The 18,098-nt window shown below is 45.4% G+C and overlaps 1 protein-coding gene across 2 annotated transcripts in view; it reads left to right on the forward strand.

Moving 5' to 3' along the window:
- Positions 1-18,098, forward strand: part of EXOC3 (exocyst complex component 3) — a 55,385-nt gene that overhangs the window by 30,500 nt on the left and 6,787 nt on the right. For both annotated transcript variants that reach the window (XR_012724318.1, XM_075314911.1), the window contains exons 6-10: positions 8,821-8,946; positions 10,701-10,801; positions 12,913-13,023; positions 14,763-14,910; positions 17,677-17,799. Coding sequence is in view for 1 of the 2 variants with exons in the window: in XM_075314911.1 (XP_075171026.1) it covers positions 8,821-8,946; positions 10,701-10,801; positions 12,913-13,023; positions 14,763-14,910; positions 17,677-17,799 (609 nt within the window). In the remaining variant the exon portion in view is untranslated. The remainder of the gene's footprint in view (positions 1-8,820; positions 8,947-10,700; positions 10,802-12,912; positions 13,024-14,762; positions 14,911-17,676; positions 17,800-18,098) is intronic.

Raw genomic sequence — 18,098 nt, forward strand, 5'->3', positions numbered from 1 at the left:
ATGGACGACAGCTGTTTCGCCCAAATTGGGCTTCCACAGGTCCACATGTGGAGCCACGGCTACACCCCTTTTAAAGGAATGCTCACAGATTGCCCCAGACCACATAAAAACAAATAGGAGATTTGTGTATGCATATAAAATACATGTATCCATTTCCATGCATGAATTTACAACAAATTTTAAACATGTGAAAGAACACACTTGAATAAAATGAAGCAATGGGTGATAGACAGGCAGAACTGTCATAGGAACACGGATATCAAACATGTAAAAGAACACACCTGAATAAAATGAAGCAAAGGGTGACAGACAGGCAGAACTATCATAGGAACACAGATAGATCCACACGATCGTTTAAACCTTGCGGGCCCTGTGCCCCATAATTAATAATTAACCTAGCCTCCTCTTGTAGCAACAATTTGTGCAGGTCGCCCCCCTTCAAAGGGAGGGAGACCTTTTTGAGGCCGGCAAAACGCAAAACGTCGGGGTCACCATCATGACAATCCTGGATATGGGAAATTAATCTGGGAGAACCTTTCCCTGATGTTATTGAACTATAATGTTCCCTGAATCGCACATATAAGCATCTTATAGTCTTGCCTATGTAGAACCTGCCACAAGGGCAGAGCACCACATAGACCACAAACTTAGTTTTACATGAGATGAATTGATGGACAGTGTGCAAGTGCGGGCCGACTTGTACGGAGCGACCTTTTAAATGCTGGCTGCAAAAACGACACTGACCGCACCGGTAATTCCCTGGTGGGCAGCATTTGTCTAGCCAAGTTGTCGAATTGGTAAGTCTGTTCCTCACAAGTTTGTCCCGCAAATTGCCGCATCGTCTGAACGATACCAAAGGGTTGGACATTGTCCTGTCAGATAAAGCCGGATCATTCTTCAAAATTTGCCAATTTCTGCAGAGAGCAGTTCTAATGGCATGCTCCAGAGGTCCAAATTTAAAATTAAAAAGACAAACCTACCCAAATTGTCAACACATTTTCTGGTGCGGTTTTTACGGACAGACGTGGCGCCGTCTGATCTAGCTCTCTCACAGGCCGAATCAATCAGTTTTTTTGGGTAGCCTCTTTGATGTAATCTAATCTTCAACTCCTGAGATTGTTGAAAAAAAGATTCCTCTGAACTGTTTGCTCTACGTACTCTCAGGAATTGACTGTAGGGCAAACCCGTCTTAATGTGGAGGGGGTGGGCACTTTGATAATGAAGAAGGGAGTTTGATGCCGTCGGCTTTCTGAACAACCTTGTACAAATATCGCCCTCCTTGATAGAAACCTCAATATCTAAAAAATTGAGAGTATCGCCACCATATGAGGAAGTAAAGGACATATTCATGGTGTTACAGGTGTTAAGATAGGACACGAAATCAGCAAAAAGGACCTCAGTGCCAGCCCACACTATGAATATGTCGTCCACATACCTCAAAAAATGGCGAATATATTTCAAAAAAGGGTTGGTGTCAGAAAAAACATATTTGCTTTCAAAGGAGCCCAAAAAAATATTGGCCATGGCACAAGAGACAGGGGTACCCATAGCGGTACCCCTGCACTGCAAGTACCAACGGTCCAAAAACATGAAAGCGTTTTTAGATAAAACGAAATCAAGGGCTTCCTCAATGAAACTGCAAAACAACGCATCTTTTCCAGTCTGTGCCACCAAATCCCTAACAGTCTGTATACCCAAATTCTGAGGAATGCGGCTATACAGACTCTCCACATCAATCGAGGTTAAAGCAAAGCCCTCCTGCCATGTCATACCCTTTAGCAGTGTTAAAAAATCACTGCTATCCTTGACATAAGAGGGGATATGACTCATAATTGGTCTTAACAGCCAGTCCAAATAGTGCAACAAAGGCTCAGTTAAAGAGCCGATGCCGGCCACTATTGGGCGACCAGGTGGATTATCCCTGCTCTTATGTATTTTTGGTATGCAATACCAGTGGGGCTTTGTAGGAAAAGGATGCATGACACCCAAGTACGGATGTCAGCGGATGATTGGAACACCTTTAGTCAGAGGCTGGATAAACGTTTGGTGACCGTACAGACGGAAATAAAACATAGAAAAAGGGAAAAGTTCCTAAGGGACAAGAAGGATTATGAAAAGAAACAGATTTTTTGTTGGACAAAAGATGGGCCACATAATTATAGACAGAGAGCGCACATAAAAAAACGAGGTAGTGCTGGCTCTAACAGGGGGTACTGGACCACGGACTCGGAATCCAGTGGATCAGAGGACGTGATCTCGGGCCCCTCTGGTATTAACCCCCTTGGTGCTGCACCCACCACCCCTTTAGGAAACGGATCCGACGGGGGGGCAGGAAAAGGCACACAGGGCAGAGGTCGCAAGAGGAAGTCTGTAACTTGGAGGAATTAAGTTTCCAGTCTACTTCTTGTCCCCCTTCCGATGCGATCATCAATCTAACATCTCATACTCTTACTCCAGATATGGTCTCTGTATTAATTAAAGGTTTTAAATATTGCATTCCGGAAAAGTTCGATTTTGCTGAGTTCAAGATTGATCTTTTTAAGGCTATTAGAAAGATCCATCTGCACAAACATTTCCAAACGGCGCCTAATACAGCTCATACAGCGCCTGCTGGACATGTTCTGTGCAGTATAGCTGATGCTCGGACCGGTCTGATAGGGGCTTTTGATTCTGGGATCCTTCAAGACGCTGAGGTGTTGCTCAGCTTGAATGAGCCAAATGTTTCAACTGATATCGTGGGTTCCAGCAATAGTCCAGGTTTGGAAAGGTTTACTAAGGGGATAAAATCGGACTTTTGTCCCCCTACTGTACCTGGAAATTTGATTGATTTATATCAGGAAGCTGTCTTGAAGGATGTCGAGTCATTGGTGTACGCCAGGCCGATCCAGAATCTAAGTCAAAAAGAACAGGCCGCGATATGTGTCATGCAGGGTTGGGAGGACACGGTGTTCCGCCAGGCCGATAAGGGGGGCAACGTTGTCCTCCTTCCTAAACATGATTACATCCAGGAATGCAATAGACAACTAATGGACAGATCTACCTATTGTCCTCTTTCTGCAAATCCTATTCAAGATTTCAAAAAATCTTTGGTGCGGTTGCTGGACAAATACGTGGGGCTGGGTTTTCTGTCTCGCTCACAGGCTGAAAAACTAATTCCTCCTTTTCCTACAAAGCCCCACTGGTATTGCATACCAAAAATACATAAGAGCAGGGATAATCCACCTGGTCGCCCAATAGTGGCCGGCATCGGCTCTTTAACTGAGCCTTTGTCGCACTATTTGGACTGGCTGTTAAGACCAATTATGAGTCATATCCCCTCTTATGTCAAGGATAGCAGTGATTTTTTAACACTGCTAAAGGGTATGACATGGCAGGAGGGCTTTGCTTTAACCTCGATTGATGTGGAGAGTCTGTATACCCGCATTCCTCAGAATTTGGGTATACAGACTGTTAGGGATTTGGTGGCGCAGACTGGAAAAGATGCGTTGTTTTGCAGTTTCATTGAGGAAGCCCTTGATTTCGTTTTATCTAAAAACGCTTTCATGTTTTTGGACCGTTGGTACTTGCAGTGCAGGGGTACCGCTATGGGTACCCCTGTCTCTTGTGCCATGGCCAATATTTTTTTGGGCTCCTTTGAAAGCAAATATGTTTTTTCTGACACCAACCCTTTTTTGAAATATATTCGCCATTTTTTGAGGTATGTGGACGACATATTCATAGTGTGGGCTGGCACTGAGGTCCTTTTTGCTGATTTCGTGTCCTATCTTAACACCTGTAACACCATGAATATGTCCTTTACTTCCTCATATGGTGACGATACTCTCAATTTTTTAGATATTGAGGTTTCTATCAAGGAGGGCGATATTTGTACAAGGTTGTTCAGAAAGCCGACGGCATCAAACTCCCTTCTTCATTATCAAAGTGCCCACCCCCTCCACATTAAGACGGGTTTGCCCTACAGTCAATTCCTGAGAGTACGTAGAGCAAACAGTTCAGAGGAATCTTTTTTTCAACAATCTCAGGAGTTGAAGATTAGATTACATCAAAGAGGCTACCCAAAAAAACTGATTGATTCGGCCTGTGAGAGAGCTAGATCAGACGGCGCCACGTCTGTCCGTAAAAACCGCACCAGAAAATGTGTTGACAATTTGGGTAGGTTTGTCTTTTTAATTTTAAATTTGGACCTCTGGAGCATGCCATTAGAACTGCTCTCTGCAGAAATTGGCATATTTTGAAGAATGATCCGGCTTTATCTGACAGGACAATGTCCAACCCTTTGGTATCGTTCAGACGATGCGGCAATTTGCGGGACAAACTTGTGAGGAACAGACTTACCAATTCGACAACTTGGCTAGACAAATGCTGCCCACCAGGGAATTACCGGTGCGGTCAGTGTCGTTTTTGCAGCCAGCATTTAAAAGGTCGCTCCGTACAAGTCGGCCCGCACTTGCACACTGTCCATCAATTCATCTCATGTAAAACTAAGTTTGTGGTCTATGTGGTGCTCTGCCCTTGTGGCAGGTTCTACATAGGCAAGACTATAAGATGCTTATATGTGCGATTCAGGGAACATTATAGTTCAATAACATCAGGGAAAGGTTCTCCCAGATTAATTTCCCATATCCAGGATTGTCATGATGGTGACCCCGACGTTTTGCGTTTTGCCGGCCTCAAAAAGGTCTCCCTCCCTTTTGAAGGGGGGGCGACCTGCACAAATTGTTGCTACAAGAGGAGGCTAGGTTAATTTATTAATTTCACCAAAATTAATAATTTTTCACCAAAGTCATGGCATCCGTCGTGGCGGTCCTACACTCTCAGGGCCACTCGGTGATTCCCTACCTAGACGATCTCCTAGTCAGGGCCCCTTCTCGGGTGGCGTGTCAACACAGCCTTACAGTCGCTCTGACGACTCTCCAGCAGTTCGGGTGGATCATCAACTTCCCGAAATCCAAATTGACACCGACCCAATCACTGACTTACCTCGGGATGGAGTTTCATACACAGTCAGCGGTAGTCAAGCTACCGCGAGACAAACAGCTTTCTCTGCAGGCAGGGGTGCAATCACTTCTTCGGAGTCGGTCACACCCCTTAAGGCGCCTTATGCACTTCCTGGGGAAGATGGTGGCAGCGATGGAGGCAGTGCCGTTCGCGCAATTCCATCTACGGCAGCTCCAATGGGACATTCTCCGCAAATGGGACAGGAGGTCGGCTTCCCTCGACAGGAACGTCTCTTTCCCTTGCAACCAAGACGTCACTTCAGTGGTGGCTCCTTCCCAATTCTCTATCGCAGGGAAAATCCTTCCTACCCCCACCCTGGGCTGTGGTCACCACGGACGCGAGCCTGTCAGGGTGGGGAGCGGTTTTTCTCCACCACAGGGCTCAGGGAACCTGGACTCCGATGGAGTCTTCCCTTCAGATCAATGTTCTGGAAATAAGGGCAGTGTATCTAGCCCTATTGGCTTTTCAGCGGTGGCTGGAGGGCAGGCAGATCCGTATCCAGTCGGACAACGCCACTGCCGTCGCATACATCAACCACCAAGGCGGCACTCGCAGTCGTCAAGCCTTCCAGGAAGTCCGGCGGATTCTGCAGTGGGTGGAAGCCACAGCCTCCACCATCTCCGCAGTTCACATCCCGGGCGTAGAAAACTGGGAAGCAGATTTTCTCAGTCGTCAGGGCATGGATGCGGGGGAATGGTCTCTGCACCCAGAAGTGTTTCGAGAGATCTGTCGCCGCTGGGGAACGCCGGACGTCGATCTCATGGCGTCACGGCACAACAACAAAGTCCCGGCATTCATGGCACGGTCTCAGGATCACAGAGCTCTGGCGGCGGACGCGTTAGTTCAGGACTGGTCGCAGTTCCGACTGCCTTATGTGTTTCCTCCTCTGGCGATGCTGCCCAGAGTGTTACGCAAGATCAGATCCGACTGCCGTCGCGCCATTCTCGTCGCTCCAGACTGGCCGAGGCGGTCGTGGTACCCGGATCTGTGGCATCTCACGGTGGGTCAGCCGTGGGCGCTTCCAGAGCGCCCAGACTAGCTGTCACAAGGGCCATTTTTCCATCTGAATTCTGTGGCCCTCAACCTGACTGTGTGGCCATTGAGTCCTGGCTCCTAGCGTCTTCAGGGTTATCTCAGGATGTCATTGCCACCATGAGACAGGCCAGGAAGCCAACGTCCGCCAAGATCTATTACAGGTCTTGGCAAATCTTCTTATCCTGGTGCTCTGATAACGGTTTTTCTCCATGGCCGTTTGCCTTACCCACTTTTCTTTCATTCCTCCAATCCGGAATGGACAAGGGTTTGTCACTCGGCTCTCTCAAGGGCCAAGTATCGGCGCTCTCCGTATTTTTTCAAAAGCGTCTAGCCAGGCTTCCGCAGGTCCGCACGTTCCTGCAGGGAGTTTGCCACATAGTCCCACCTTACAAGCGTCCGCTGGAACCCTGGGATCTTAACAGGGTGCTAACGGCTCTTCAGAAACCACCTTTCGAGCCGCTGCGGGATGTCTCTTTATCACGTCTTTCGCAAAAGGTGGCCTTTCTAGTGGCAATTACATCACTCCGGAGAGTGTCTGAGCTTGCAGCGCTATCATGCAAAAGCCCCCTTCCTGGTGTTTCACCAGGATAAGGTGGTTCTGCGTCCGGTTCCGGAATTTCTCCCTAAGGTGGTATCTACTTTTCATCTCAATCAGGATATCTCCTTACCTTCATTTTGCCCTAATCCAATTCACCAATGTGAAAAGGATTTGCACTCTTTGGATCTGGTGAGAGCACTCCGGCTCTACGTGTCTCGTACGGCGCCCCTGCGTCGTTCAGATGCGCTCTTTGTCCTTGTCGCTGGCCAGCGTAAGGGTTCACAGGCTTCCAAGTCAACCTTGGCTCGGTGGATCAAGGAACCGATTCTCGAAGCCTACCGTTCTTCTGGGCTTCCGCTTCCTTCAGGGCTAAAAGCCCATTCTACTAGAGCCGTGGGTGCGTCCTGGGCATTAAGGCACCGGGCGACGGCTCAGCAGGTGTGTCAGGCAGCGACGTGGTCTAGTCTGCACACTTTCACGAAACACTATCAAGTGCATACCTATGCTTCGGCAGACGCCAGTCTAGGTAGGCGAGTCCTTCAGGCGGCGGTTGCCCACCTGTAAGAGGAGGGCCGTTTCGGCTCTTTTTATTGAGGTATTCTTTTACCCACCCAGGGACTGCTTTTGGACGTCCCAATTGTCTGGGTCTCCCAATGGAGCGACAAAGAAGGGAATTTTGTTTACTTACCGTAAATTCCTTTTCTTCTAGCTCCTATTGGGAGACTCAGCACCCGCCCCTGTTCCCTTCAGGCTGGTTGTTCTTTTGTGTACACATGTTGTTCATGTTGAATTGTTCTTTTGGTTCATGGTTCAGTTCTCCGAACATCCTTCGGATTGAATTTACCCTATACCAATTCATAAGTCTTCTTCTCCTTCCTGCTTTTGCACCAAAACTGAGGAGCCCGTGATCCACGGGAGGGTGTATAGGCAGAGGGGAGGGGTTACACTTTTTAAAGTGTAATACTTTGTGTGGCCTCCGGAGGCAGAAGCTATACACCCAATTGTCTGGGTCTCCCAATAGGAGCTAGAAGAAAAGGAATTTACGGTAAGTAAACAAAATTCCCTTCATTTGCAACTTTAATAATAAAAAAAACAACTATACAGATAGTTTACATTATATTACATTGATATTACGGGGATAGATGGATAGAATGCTAATTGTAATCTATTTATTGTAATATATTTTGTGCGCCTCCGGTCTGCCTTCTGTTGGATGGGACCATAGTGATTGACAGGCTCAGGGGCACACCACATTTCTCTGCACGTCCAGCAGATCATCACCCGACCCATGAAATTTGGCATAACCTGAGATCAAGTACACACCAGTAATACCCCTAAAAAATTGTAATACACTGATAATAATGTTCAATGTCTTTTGTGAAACGAGTAGTATCTGGGTACAAACAATCCTCCCCCCATGGGCTGAAGGTATTATGTCTCCTCAACAGCGTGATATGTTTAATGGGATGGAAGAGGCGACATACACTTAAGGGTGCTTTACACGCTGCGACATCGCTAGTGATGTCGAGCGCGATAGCACCCGCCCCCGTCGTACGTGCGACATTTCGTGATTGCTGCTGTAGCGAACATGATCGCTACGGCAGCGTCACACACACATACCTGTGCAGCGACGTCGCTGTACCCGCTGAACAATCCCTCCTTCAAGGGGGAGGTGTTTTAGGCGTCACAGCGATGTCACTAAGCGGCCGTCCAATAGAAGCGGAGGGGCGGAGATGAGCGGGTCGTAACATCCCGCCCACCTCCTTCCTTCCGCATTGCCGGTGGACGCAGGTAAGCAGATGTTTGTCATTCCTGCGGTGTCGCACATAGCGATGTGCTGCCGCAGGAGCGACGAACAACCAGCGGCATGCACCACCAACGATATTAAATAAAGGAGCGACGTGTCAACGATCACTGTTTTTGGATGATTTTGTGATCATTGATTGTCGCGCCTTGGTGTCACACGCTGCGATGTCGGTACCGGCGCCGGATGTGCGTCACTAACGATGTGACCCCGACGATATATCGGTAGCGATGTCACGGCGTGTAAAGCACCCTTTAGGCTGACTGTTCTTCCTCCTGACCTCCCCATACATATACACAATAACAGGTGTACAATGTACAGATCCGGGCCATCATCAGTAAGCATAGAGAATGGATTTCACAATTCCACCATTTGTTTTCCTTTGATTCTCTTTAAGGTTCAGACATAAGAAAAGACATAATTATTGTTTGTTTGTTTTTTTAAGTCCAATATCATTGGATGGTTGAGAAAAGCCTTAGAGACAGACAAAAAGGATTGGGATAAAAATACAGAACCTGAAGCGGATCAAGATGGGTATTACCAGACCACCCTGCCGGCTATTGTGTTCCAGGTAACTACATTATTAGGAGTTCTCCGGTGCACATTACTTCTGGGCTTTCTATACAGTACGTTTAATAAAATTTTTGGTTTTATTCACTAAAAATGCATTGAAAACGTAGCAAAAATGATTGTTGCGGTTTTGTTTTCTGTTTTTGCAGTTTTCATTTTCTTATTACTTTCTATGGGTGAAAAAACATTGCCAATACATGGAGAGAGTTGACATGCTGCAGATTTCATAAATCCCGTGATTCTCAGATTCAGTCAGGGGAAAAAAAAAACAAGTGTGTGAATGATGACTTCTGAAATCTCAGGGCTTATAAGGCTATGGGCACACATGTGTTTTTCATAGAAGAAATGGAATAGAATTGAGCTGTTTTGGAGGATTTTATAGAGTTGAAGATGAAGGAGGATGAGAAGAGGTAGAATGTGTCCGGATTGAGACTTTTATACATCTGCACATGTTAACAAATATGTAACTTTCCATGGGGTGTCCTGACTTTGTTACATAACTGTAATAAGTATTTCGGTAACTCTAGCTGTTGGCCACATTCTCATTACAGTGGAACCTTGGTTTACGAGAACTATCCGTTCTGGGAATGTGCTTGTAAACCAAGTTACTCGTCTAGCAAAGCAAGATTTCCCATAGGAAATAGTGCAAGCTCAGACAATTCGTTCCACAACTTGTTCAATGTCCCATCCTGGTCCCCTATTGTGCCATTCCACACACGCACAAACATACACAAGCACACACACACATTATGCTCACCTTACCTTCCGTTCCATCGCCGGCCTCATGGTTCTTGTAGTTCGCCGGTACAGGATGTGTATCGGGTAACCATCGTGACCGATGTTGGACCTTCCGCTGCCAGAGCGCTGACATCAAAGGCAGGAGCCGCTTGCCTCTGATTGGTCAGCGCGCTGCCTTTGCGTAGCAGCTGACAGTGGAAGTTCCTCCATCGTCGCTATGGTTACCCGATACACATCCTGTACCTGCGGACTACAAGAACCAGGAGGCCTAGAAGGTAAGGTAAGGTGAGCATAATAAGTGTGTGTGTTTGTGTATGTGCAGACTGCAAGAGCGTGTTAGAGCGCTGTTAAAGTACGGAACCGGAAGTGTGAGCGATGAGTATTTGCTTGTACAGCAAAGCTTGCTCGTAAACGGAGGTTCCACTGTATATGTATTTGGCTGCAGCAGTCACGTGCCGGTATGGCATGCCATCACTGCAGTAATTTATACCGTTACACGAAGTATGGGCATTAGTAGTAATTTACTTTGTAAGTAGCCACCCTAAGATTGTCTTTGGAAATTGGAAAATCCCTTAAAGGCCTTTACCAATGAAAGACATTTATCCCATTTTAAGAAGATGTAATATGTTTCATTGCTGAGACTCCACAATTTTGAGCAGAGGGATGTGATCCCTCGTTCATCCTTGGGATCTTTACTGGTGGGATTCCCTCTATTTGATAGGTGATGAAAGATTTTCTGTGGAAACCCTTTTACTCTATCCTGTTCTTTATTTTTTGGGATTGAACGCTTAGTGGAAGAGAGCATTACTAGGCCTTGTCATACTATTCTGCATTTTGGACTCTATAATGTGAGGTCCATACCCTGTGACCACAATTACTAATTTGTGGGTGATTTAATATTGTTTGCGGTGTAAATCACTGGTTAAATGATCTCAGGCGGAGGGATATAGCATGTCACTTACTGAGCCTGTAGTGAATGCTGTCTGATGCAGGTATCCATTTTATTTTCTCTTTCAGATGTTTGAACAAAACTTACAAGTCGCAGCTCAGATAAGTGAAGAGCTGAAGAAGAAGGTTTTGCACTTGTGCCTGCAACAAATGAATGCATTCCTCAACAGGTATGGAGTATAAGTTACTCCTGTGCCATAGTACTAATGTTTCATTACTTTTATGTGGTAGTGTTTAAATGGAGTGCCCGGGTATGGGTATTGATAACCTCTCCACAGGATAGGTTATCCAAAGCACATTGGTGTCGGTCCAACACCCGGCACCACCACTGATCAGCTGTTTGTTCTGGCAGCGACGAGATGGGAACACCTTGAATGGAGTTGTAGTCAGCAGCTCCGCTAAAAGTGTAGTGGCCACTGCCAGGTACTGCAGCACAGCGCCTGTTCTGATTAGAAGCTGTGCTGCAATAGCTGCGGGAGTGGCTGCCACACTTTGAATGAAGATGACTCCGCATCTTCATTCAAAGTGTTTATATCTGACCGCCAGTAACAGTTCATCATGGAGTGTCAGGCCTCCACCAATCAGGTATTGATAATTTATCTATTAGGTAGGTCATTAATACTTATGCCCAGACAACCTCTTTAAATTTACATTATTATACCTGTGAACAAACCTAAATGCATCATTACACTATATTGGCTGTTTAATCAAAAGAGGTGGTTCTCACAGCTCTTGTCCAACACTCAGTTATTAGTTATTACTGACCTGGCCTATAGACCGGATCGTAGAAATCATTTTGCACTAGCACTAATAAATAGGTGTTATCACACGTCCTGGTGTCATAGTTGGGAGCAAGTAGGTTATGTCCATGAGACCTCCCTAAAGGAGCATTTACACTGCAATACAATTGTGAACAAGTGTGAATGTATGCAAAATGCCCGTTCATCAGTACAGCACAGAACATCATTAATCTCAGAAGTGCATCATCCTGTGTAAACAAGACTCACCCTCCCAAAAACATGTAGCCTATGTGCACTGAGCGATATTGTATAGAGCGCTAAGTGCACATCGTTTACTTTTGTCTGCTTGTGTAAAGAGGCAAACGACTGCCGATCAGCAACCTTAGGCTATGTGCGCACGGGGACAGTGTCCTGCGGATATATCCACAGGACATTCCGCAGGAGCTCCCAGGAAACTGCACCACAACTTCTGTCTGTTGCCATGCTGCGGAATGTCCTGCGGATATACTGCGGTCATTCTGCATTGAGGATACAGTACCATGGCTTCGGCACTGCATCCTCAATCCAGAACAAGTGCTGCAGTGATCGGGAGTTCATACTCGCCTCCATCACGCAGCACCTCGCTTTCCGGCGGCCGGGTCACTCTGTCAGCGTCTGCAGGAGAAGGTGGGTGGGCCTGAACTAGCTCCAGCGGTCACATGACCGGAGCTCGTGCAGGCCCCGCCCACCTCTTCCTTCCTATACCTGGATGGCTGGATCCACCGCGCTCCTGTACACCGGACGGAGAAAGTGACTCCAGTGAGGCAGGTAAGTAGATGGGACCCTGCGGAGAAATCCGCAGGAATAATTGACATGCTGCTGATTTTCCGCAGGGAAATCCGCATTATTTCCGCTGCGGAAAAATCCGCAGCGTGGGCACAGTAGTTCCCAAATGCCATAGAAATGGCTGGGGAGTAGCTGTGCTGCAGATTTTTGAAAAAAAACCGTTGAATTTCCGTGAAGAATCCGCGGCAAATTCCGCGCATTTTCCGCAGCGTGGGCACATAGCCTTATTGTGCTGCCGGTCAGTCCATGTATGTATTGTGCCTTTAGCAATAAAGTGTATGTCACCACCCTTGTAACGTCACGTATACATAGGTGGCCTTCATTTCCTATAGCTTCACAACTGTGACTTCAGCATCTGAAAATCCACAATCTTAACCTCTAAATCACTAAAGTAGTAATACAGATCCTCATGTCATGCTGCTCTGTGAGCACATGCTAGGTAGACATGGTGGGATTGCAGCAAGCCTCCACACGTACCACTGATTAATGTTCAGGCTGATCAGGCTTCGTTCCCATGTGTCCCAACACTTGGCAGACTGCTTGGTAAACAATATCCAGTACAGTTTATAAGTTTGTATAGTAATAACCTAGCATGAAATATGTGGGGTCACTTCTCATCTATCTGTATTAAATAAGGTACAATGGAATATTGTAGTACTTATATGCTGAAATATTGTATACAATCTGTAGTAACCTTTATGTGTCTGTGATTACAGGTACAGCGAGGAAGCGAAGCTCTATAAAGAAGATCACTTAAAGAACCGACAGCTCCCGGCATGCTACGTCCAGTACATGATAGCCATCATTAATAACTGCCAGACATTTAAGTAAGCCGTGCATCTGCTCAAAGCAATTCAAGGTGTCTTAGTGAGATGGTGAAAATATTCTAAAAGGAAAATAGTTATTCAAAGTCTGTTACTGTGAATGCTGAAAATGGCCTATTCTGGTTCATCCATCTTTACAGGTATCTGTTGATGGTTATTAGCAGCACTCATGTCTCGATGCAGAAGTGGGTAGCACAGCAGGAATAAAGGCCACGTCTCGCTAAGCGACATCGCTAGCGACATCGCTGCTGAGTCACGATTTTTGTGGCGCAACAGCAATCTTGCTAGCGATGTCGCTGTGTGTGACATCCAGCAATGACCTGGCCCCTGCTGTGAGGTCGCCGGTCGTTGCTGAATGTCCTGGACCATTTTTTGGTCGTTGCTCTCCCGCTGTGAAGCACACATCGCTGTGTTTGACAGCGAGAGAGCAACAATCTGAATGTGCAGGGAGCCGGCTTCTGCGGACGCTGGTAACCAAGGTACACATCGGGTAACCAAGCAAAGGCTTTGCTTGGTTACCCGATATTTACCTTGGTTACCAGCGTCCGCAGCTTCTAGAAGCTGGCTTCCTACTCCCTTCACACGTAGCCAAGGTACACATCGGGTAACTAAGCAAAGCGCTCTGCTTAGTAACCCGATGTGTACCATGGTTACGAAGCACAGCGCCGTTACACAGGTGGCTGATCTCTGATCGCTGGGGAGATCTGCCTGTTTGACAGCTCACCAGCGACAAGGTAGCGACGCTCCAGCGATCCCTGCCAGGTCAGATTGCTGGCGGGATCGCTGGAGCGTCGCAAAGTGTGACAGTACCTTTACACTTTCCATTATCTCTTTTTAGCGGCCATGCTGAGCAGTGTAATCTACACATATTAATCCCTTACAAAACCCATCTCTTAAAAAGGTTATCTAGTTTAAAATCTTATGTAGCCTTAGGTATCCAGACCTTTAAAATAACAATCACAACTGTTACCATCCTTGGGTCAACTTCTCTGCAGCCGCTTCGGCAGTTGTTGAGAGGCTGCAGCAGTGATGTCAGGTCTAGGGCGAACAACACCACTGCAGCCCATCACTGGGCTCAAAGGCCTGTGTAGCCTAAATCTGCATCACCGTTGAACCCAGTGATTGGCTGCAGGGTTGGCGTGTGCTATAGATGTGACTTCGCTGCTTTAGCTTATCAACAGAGACTGGAGTATCGGCGGAGAAGCAATGCTAAACTCAAGGACATCAAAAGTTGCTAGGACTGTGTTTGGGTTTTTTTTGTTTTTTTTTTTTTTTAACAAGATCTATAACCTATAACAAGATTATGGCCAAAAACATTAAACTGGACAACTCCTTTAAGAGCTTAATATAAAGTTAAAAAAAAACAAAACACCTTTTTCTTTAGATAATAAAGCATAATTTCATAAAGCACAAATGACATAAAAAGCAAGCATGGAGGCAGCGGGAATGTGAGCCTCGGCACTTCTTTACAGGCTTGTCTAGAGAACATACAGCAGGGTTCCTCTATTCATCACAATGCACTACCTGCATTTCTTTGAAAAATATATAACAAATTTGATTACTTTTGCACAATCTCGTTAGTAAACCAATCCTGTCTATATGATGAAGATTCTCTTTCAATGCTATGGATTTTTCTACACATCAGTACCTACCAAGAATGGAGGAGGATGTACTAAGTTCCATTCTGCAATCATTATCTCTACATATTGTAATACAGCCGTTATTATATTCTGTTTTTGTAGAGAGTCGATTGTGAGCCTGAAAAGAAAATATTTAAGGAGTGAAGATGATTTCATGGCATCTGGCTCTACAAATATGGACTCCATATTGGACAACATTGCCAATGATGGCTGCAGGAGTCTTCTAGATGAAGTCTTCATGGACTTAGAGGTGGGCATGAGTTTACCTGTGCTTTTTATTATCCCTTCACGACATGTAACGTATATTTACGTCCTAGGTCGTCTCCCAGGTCTTTCACCGGGAAGGAACAACCACGGGAAGGGCAGTCAACAGTGAAGGAGACTACCTATGCCAAACATGGTATCCATCCACAGACAGCTGTTTCGGGGTATTTGCCCCTCATCAGTGTGGAGTAGGAATCTGGCTAGTGGGAAATACCCCGAAACGGCTGTCTGTGGATGGATACCATGTTTGGCATAGGTGGTCTCCTTGACTGGAGACTGCCCTTCCCGTGGTTGTTCCTTCCCGGTGAAATACCTGGCTAGTTTCCTGCCAGCGTTGAGAAACATGTGATTGTGTCTCCGCAGGCCTTCTTGCTTTGTATGTGTATATATATATATATATGTATGTGTATATATATATACTCACCAAACTATTGAACTATTGTATCTATCTCGAAATGGTATTGGTAAAAATGTCACCTCCAGATCCCGAAAAATGAGAATATTGCCAATCTCTTAAAATAGTGACAAAACCAAAAATTAAAAAAAAAAATAATTTTCACTACTTAAAATAAAAAAAACTATACATGTTTGGTATCTACAAACTCGTACTGAGCTGAAGAATTATAATGCTGGGTCCCAACTTTCCAGTATACTATATGGTAAAATGAATAGCGTCTTTCAAAAGTACAACTCATCCTGCAAAAAACAAGCCATCATAAAGCTATATTGACTGAAAAATAAAAAAGTAATGGCTCTTAGAAGAAGGGGAAGAAAAACAAATACAGAAAATGACCACAGCGGGAAGGGGTTAAAGGATGAATCACTCCAGGTCTTACGCTATCGTATAACACAAAATATCTTGTCATAAACACGGATGCCAGCTCAATAATAAGTAGAATCAAGAGCGGACATCACTTTAGTAATATAGCTGATAACAATTGTCTTTTATTTATGGGCTAAGTGCTTTAGTTTTACATGAGCATACTCTAAAGCCTCTGTTTACCTGTTGAAGTCATGTATTCAAAAGAAGTAATCTCAAGGCCCGATTCACTAAGATCAGCGAGGCCAGCTTTATTGAAAGGCATGGCAGGAGTAAGATGCACCAAATTCATGAAGAGGCGCTTGCCACTTAAGGAGTTAAGCCCATTTTACAAGTGCTGTGCTCCTCTGCCAGAAATGCACTCCTTTCAAGCAGTGGTGTACATATTTGGCAAAAGTTACACTACTGAAGTGGTGTAACGTTTCATGAATTAGATGGGCAGCCAGAGCCACACCCTGTCCCACCCATGCTTTGCTCATTTTGGCAAAGGTGGGTGGGACTGATGTAAAAAAGGCAAAAAGTCTCTCACAATTTTTGCACTACTTCAAAGTTACATAAAAATATTGCGACTTTAGTGTTATACGCCAGAAAACTAGCAAAAACGCCTTAATGAATCAGTGCCTTATTCTTTCCTTATACGTCTCATACTTATGATTAGGGATAAAAGAAAAAATGGTGTGGGATTACACCCCCTTTTTTTTTTTTTTATAACCAGCTAAGGTAAGCAGACAGCTATGGGCTGGTATTATCAGGCAGGGAAGGTCCATGGTTATTTGACCCTTCTCAGCCTTAAAAATAGCAGCCCGCAGCCACCCCAGAAATTATGCCGCTTTACCCAGGTCTTCCCGATTGCCCAGGTGCGGTGGCAGTCGGGGTAATATTTTAGGGGTTGATGTCAACTGCGACATAGGCCAGTCTGTTAGCAACAGGTACAGGATTTCTTAAATACCAAACCAGCCGCTACCCGGGAGTGACCTATGGAGCCTCCTTCTCAGAACAAGGCTCCATAGGATTCGATTTATGTCGTGGGGCATTACACCATTGGATTACGTAGGAGCTTTGAGGATTTTTTTAAATTAATTAATTTTTCCAGTGTGTTTTTTAACTGTACACTTACCAGGCTAGTAAAAGGGATGTCTGATAGATGCCTGTCCATTACTAACCCCTGGGCTTGATGCCAGCTGTCAAGTCCAGGTACCATATAATAACCCCCAAAAAATGTTGTGGCATTTATTGTTTGTGCAACACGTAGCACTATATTTTCTTGTGTTTTCTGTGGGGTCATTTTCATACGTAATATGTATAGTGTCAGATTTTGGGAGGGACATTCCATCGTGGTATATGTAAGGCTATGTGCGCACGTGTGCGCTCTGCACTGCACCTAAAAGGTGCGCTTCAGAGCGCAGCTGAAAAGCTCCGTTCTGAAGCGCATGGTGCCGGCAGAGAACGTGCGCTCTGCCTGCAGCTCCTGCCATAGACAGAGCAGGGGCTGCCGGCACAGCGCACTGAAGAAGTGACATGTCACTTCTTAGAACGCAGCGATTCGGGCAGCAGCCGAATCGCTGCGTTCTAATATGCCACGTGCGCACGTCCCCTGCACAAACTCCATAGATTGTGCAGGGGACGCAGGACGCATGCAGTTACGCTGCGCTACAAAGCGCATTGTAACTGCATGTAATTACGCAACGTGCGCACATAGCCTAAGATTAATCCTCTACCACTGTTAGTTACACTGATCGAAGTTTTGAAAGATGTAACAGTGAAAATCTTATATGTGAAAATTTGTAGACTGTTTTCTCCTCCTAATAAAAAGGATAAAACAGATTACAATCAAAGTAACCCAAACCTATTATTGACTTCCACTATCCAGGACACTGCTTACTCCTAGATTTCATGTGATCTCCATTAATAAATAACGATTTTATTCTCTAGCCACATCTGAATGACCTGATGACTAGGAAATGGCTTGCTGGCTCGAATTCTGTGGACACTATATGTGTCACCATAGAAGACTATTTTAACGACTTTGCTAGAATTAAAACCCATTACAAGCAGGTATGTGTAACTAAAATCTAAATCAGTTATTCTTTATTGAACATAGATTTTAACTTTTTACACACAAAGTCAACAACACAGCAACATCTGCAATTTGCAGCGCTATACAGGTCATGACCCACCCTCCCAATGTTTTGACAAAGCGTGTATATAGGAGTAGAAAGGAGAAACCAATAAACTAGTCAGTCCCAATACATAAAACATCAGACATAATAATAATAGGGAACATTTGCATATATGGCATCCCCATAACGAAATTTCTAAGGCATTATGGATTGACAAACAAAGAAGTAGCGTAC

This window comes from Anomaloglossus baeobatrachus, chromosome 6, assembly GCF_048569485.1.
Source record: "Anomaloglossus baeobatrachus isolate aAnoBae1 chromosome 6, aAnoBae1.hap1, whole genome shotgun sequence".
NCBI classification, from domain to species: Eukaryota; Metazoa; Chordata; class Amphibia; order Anura; family Aromobatidae; genus Anomaloglossus; species Anomaloglossus baeobatrachus.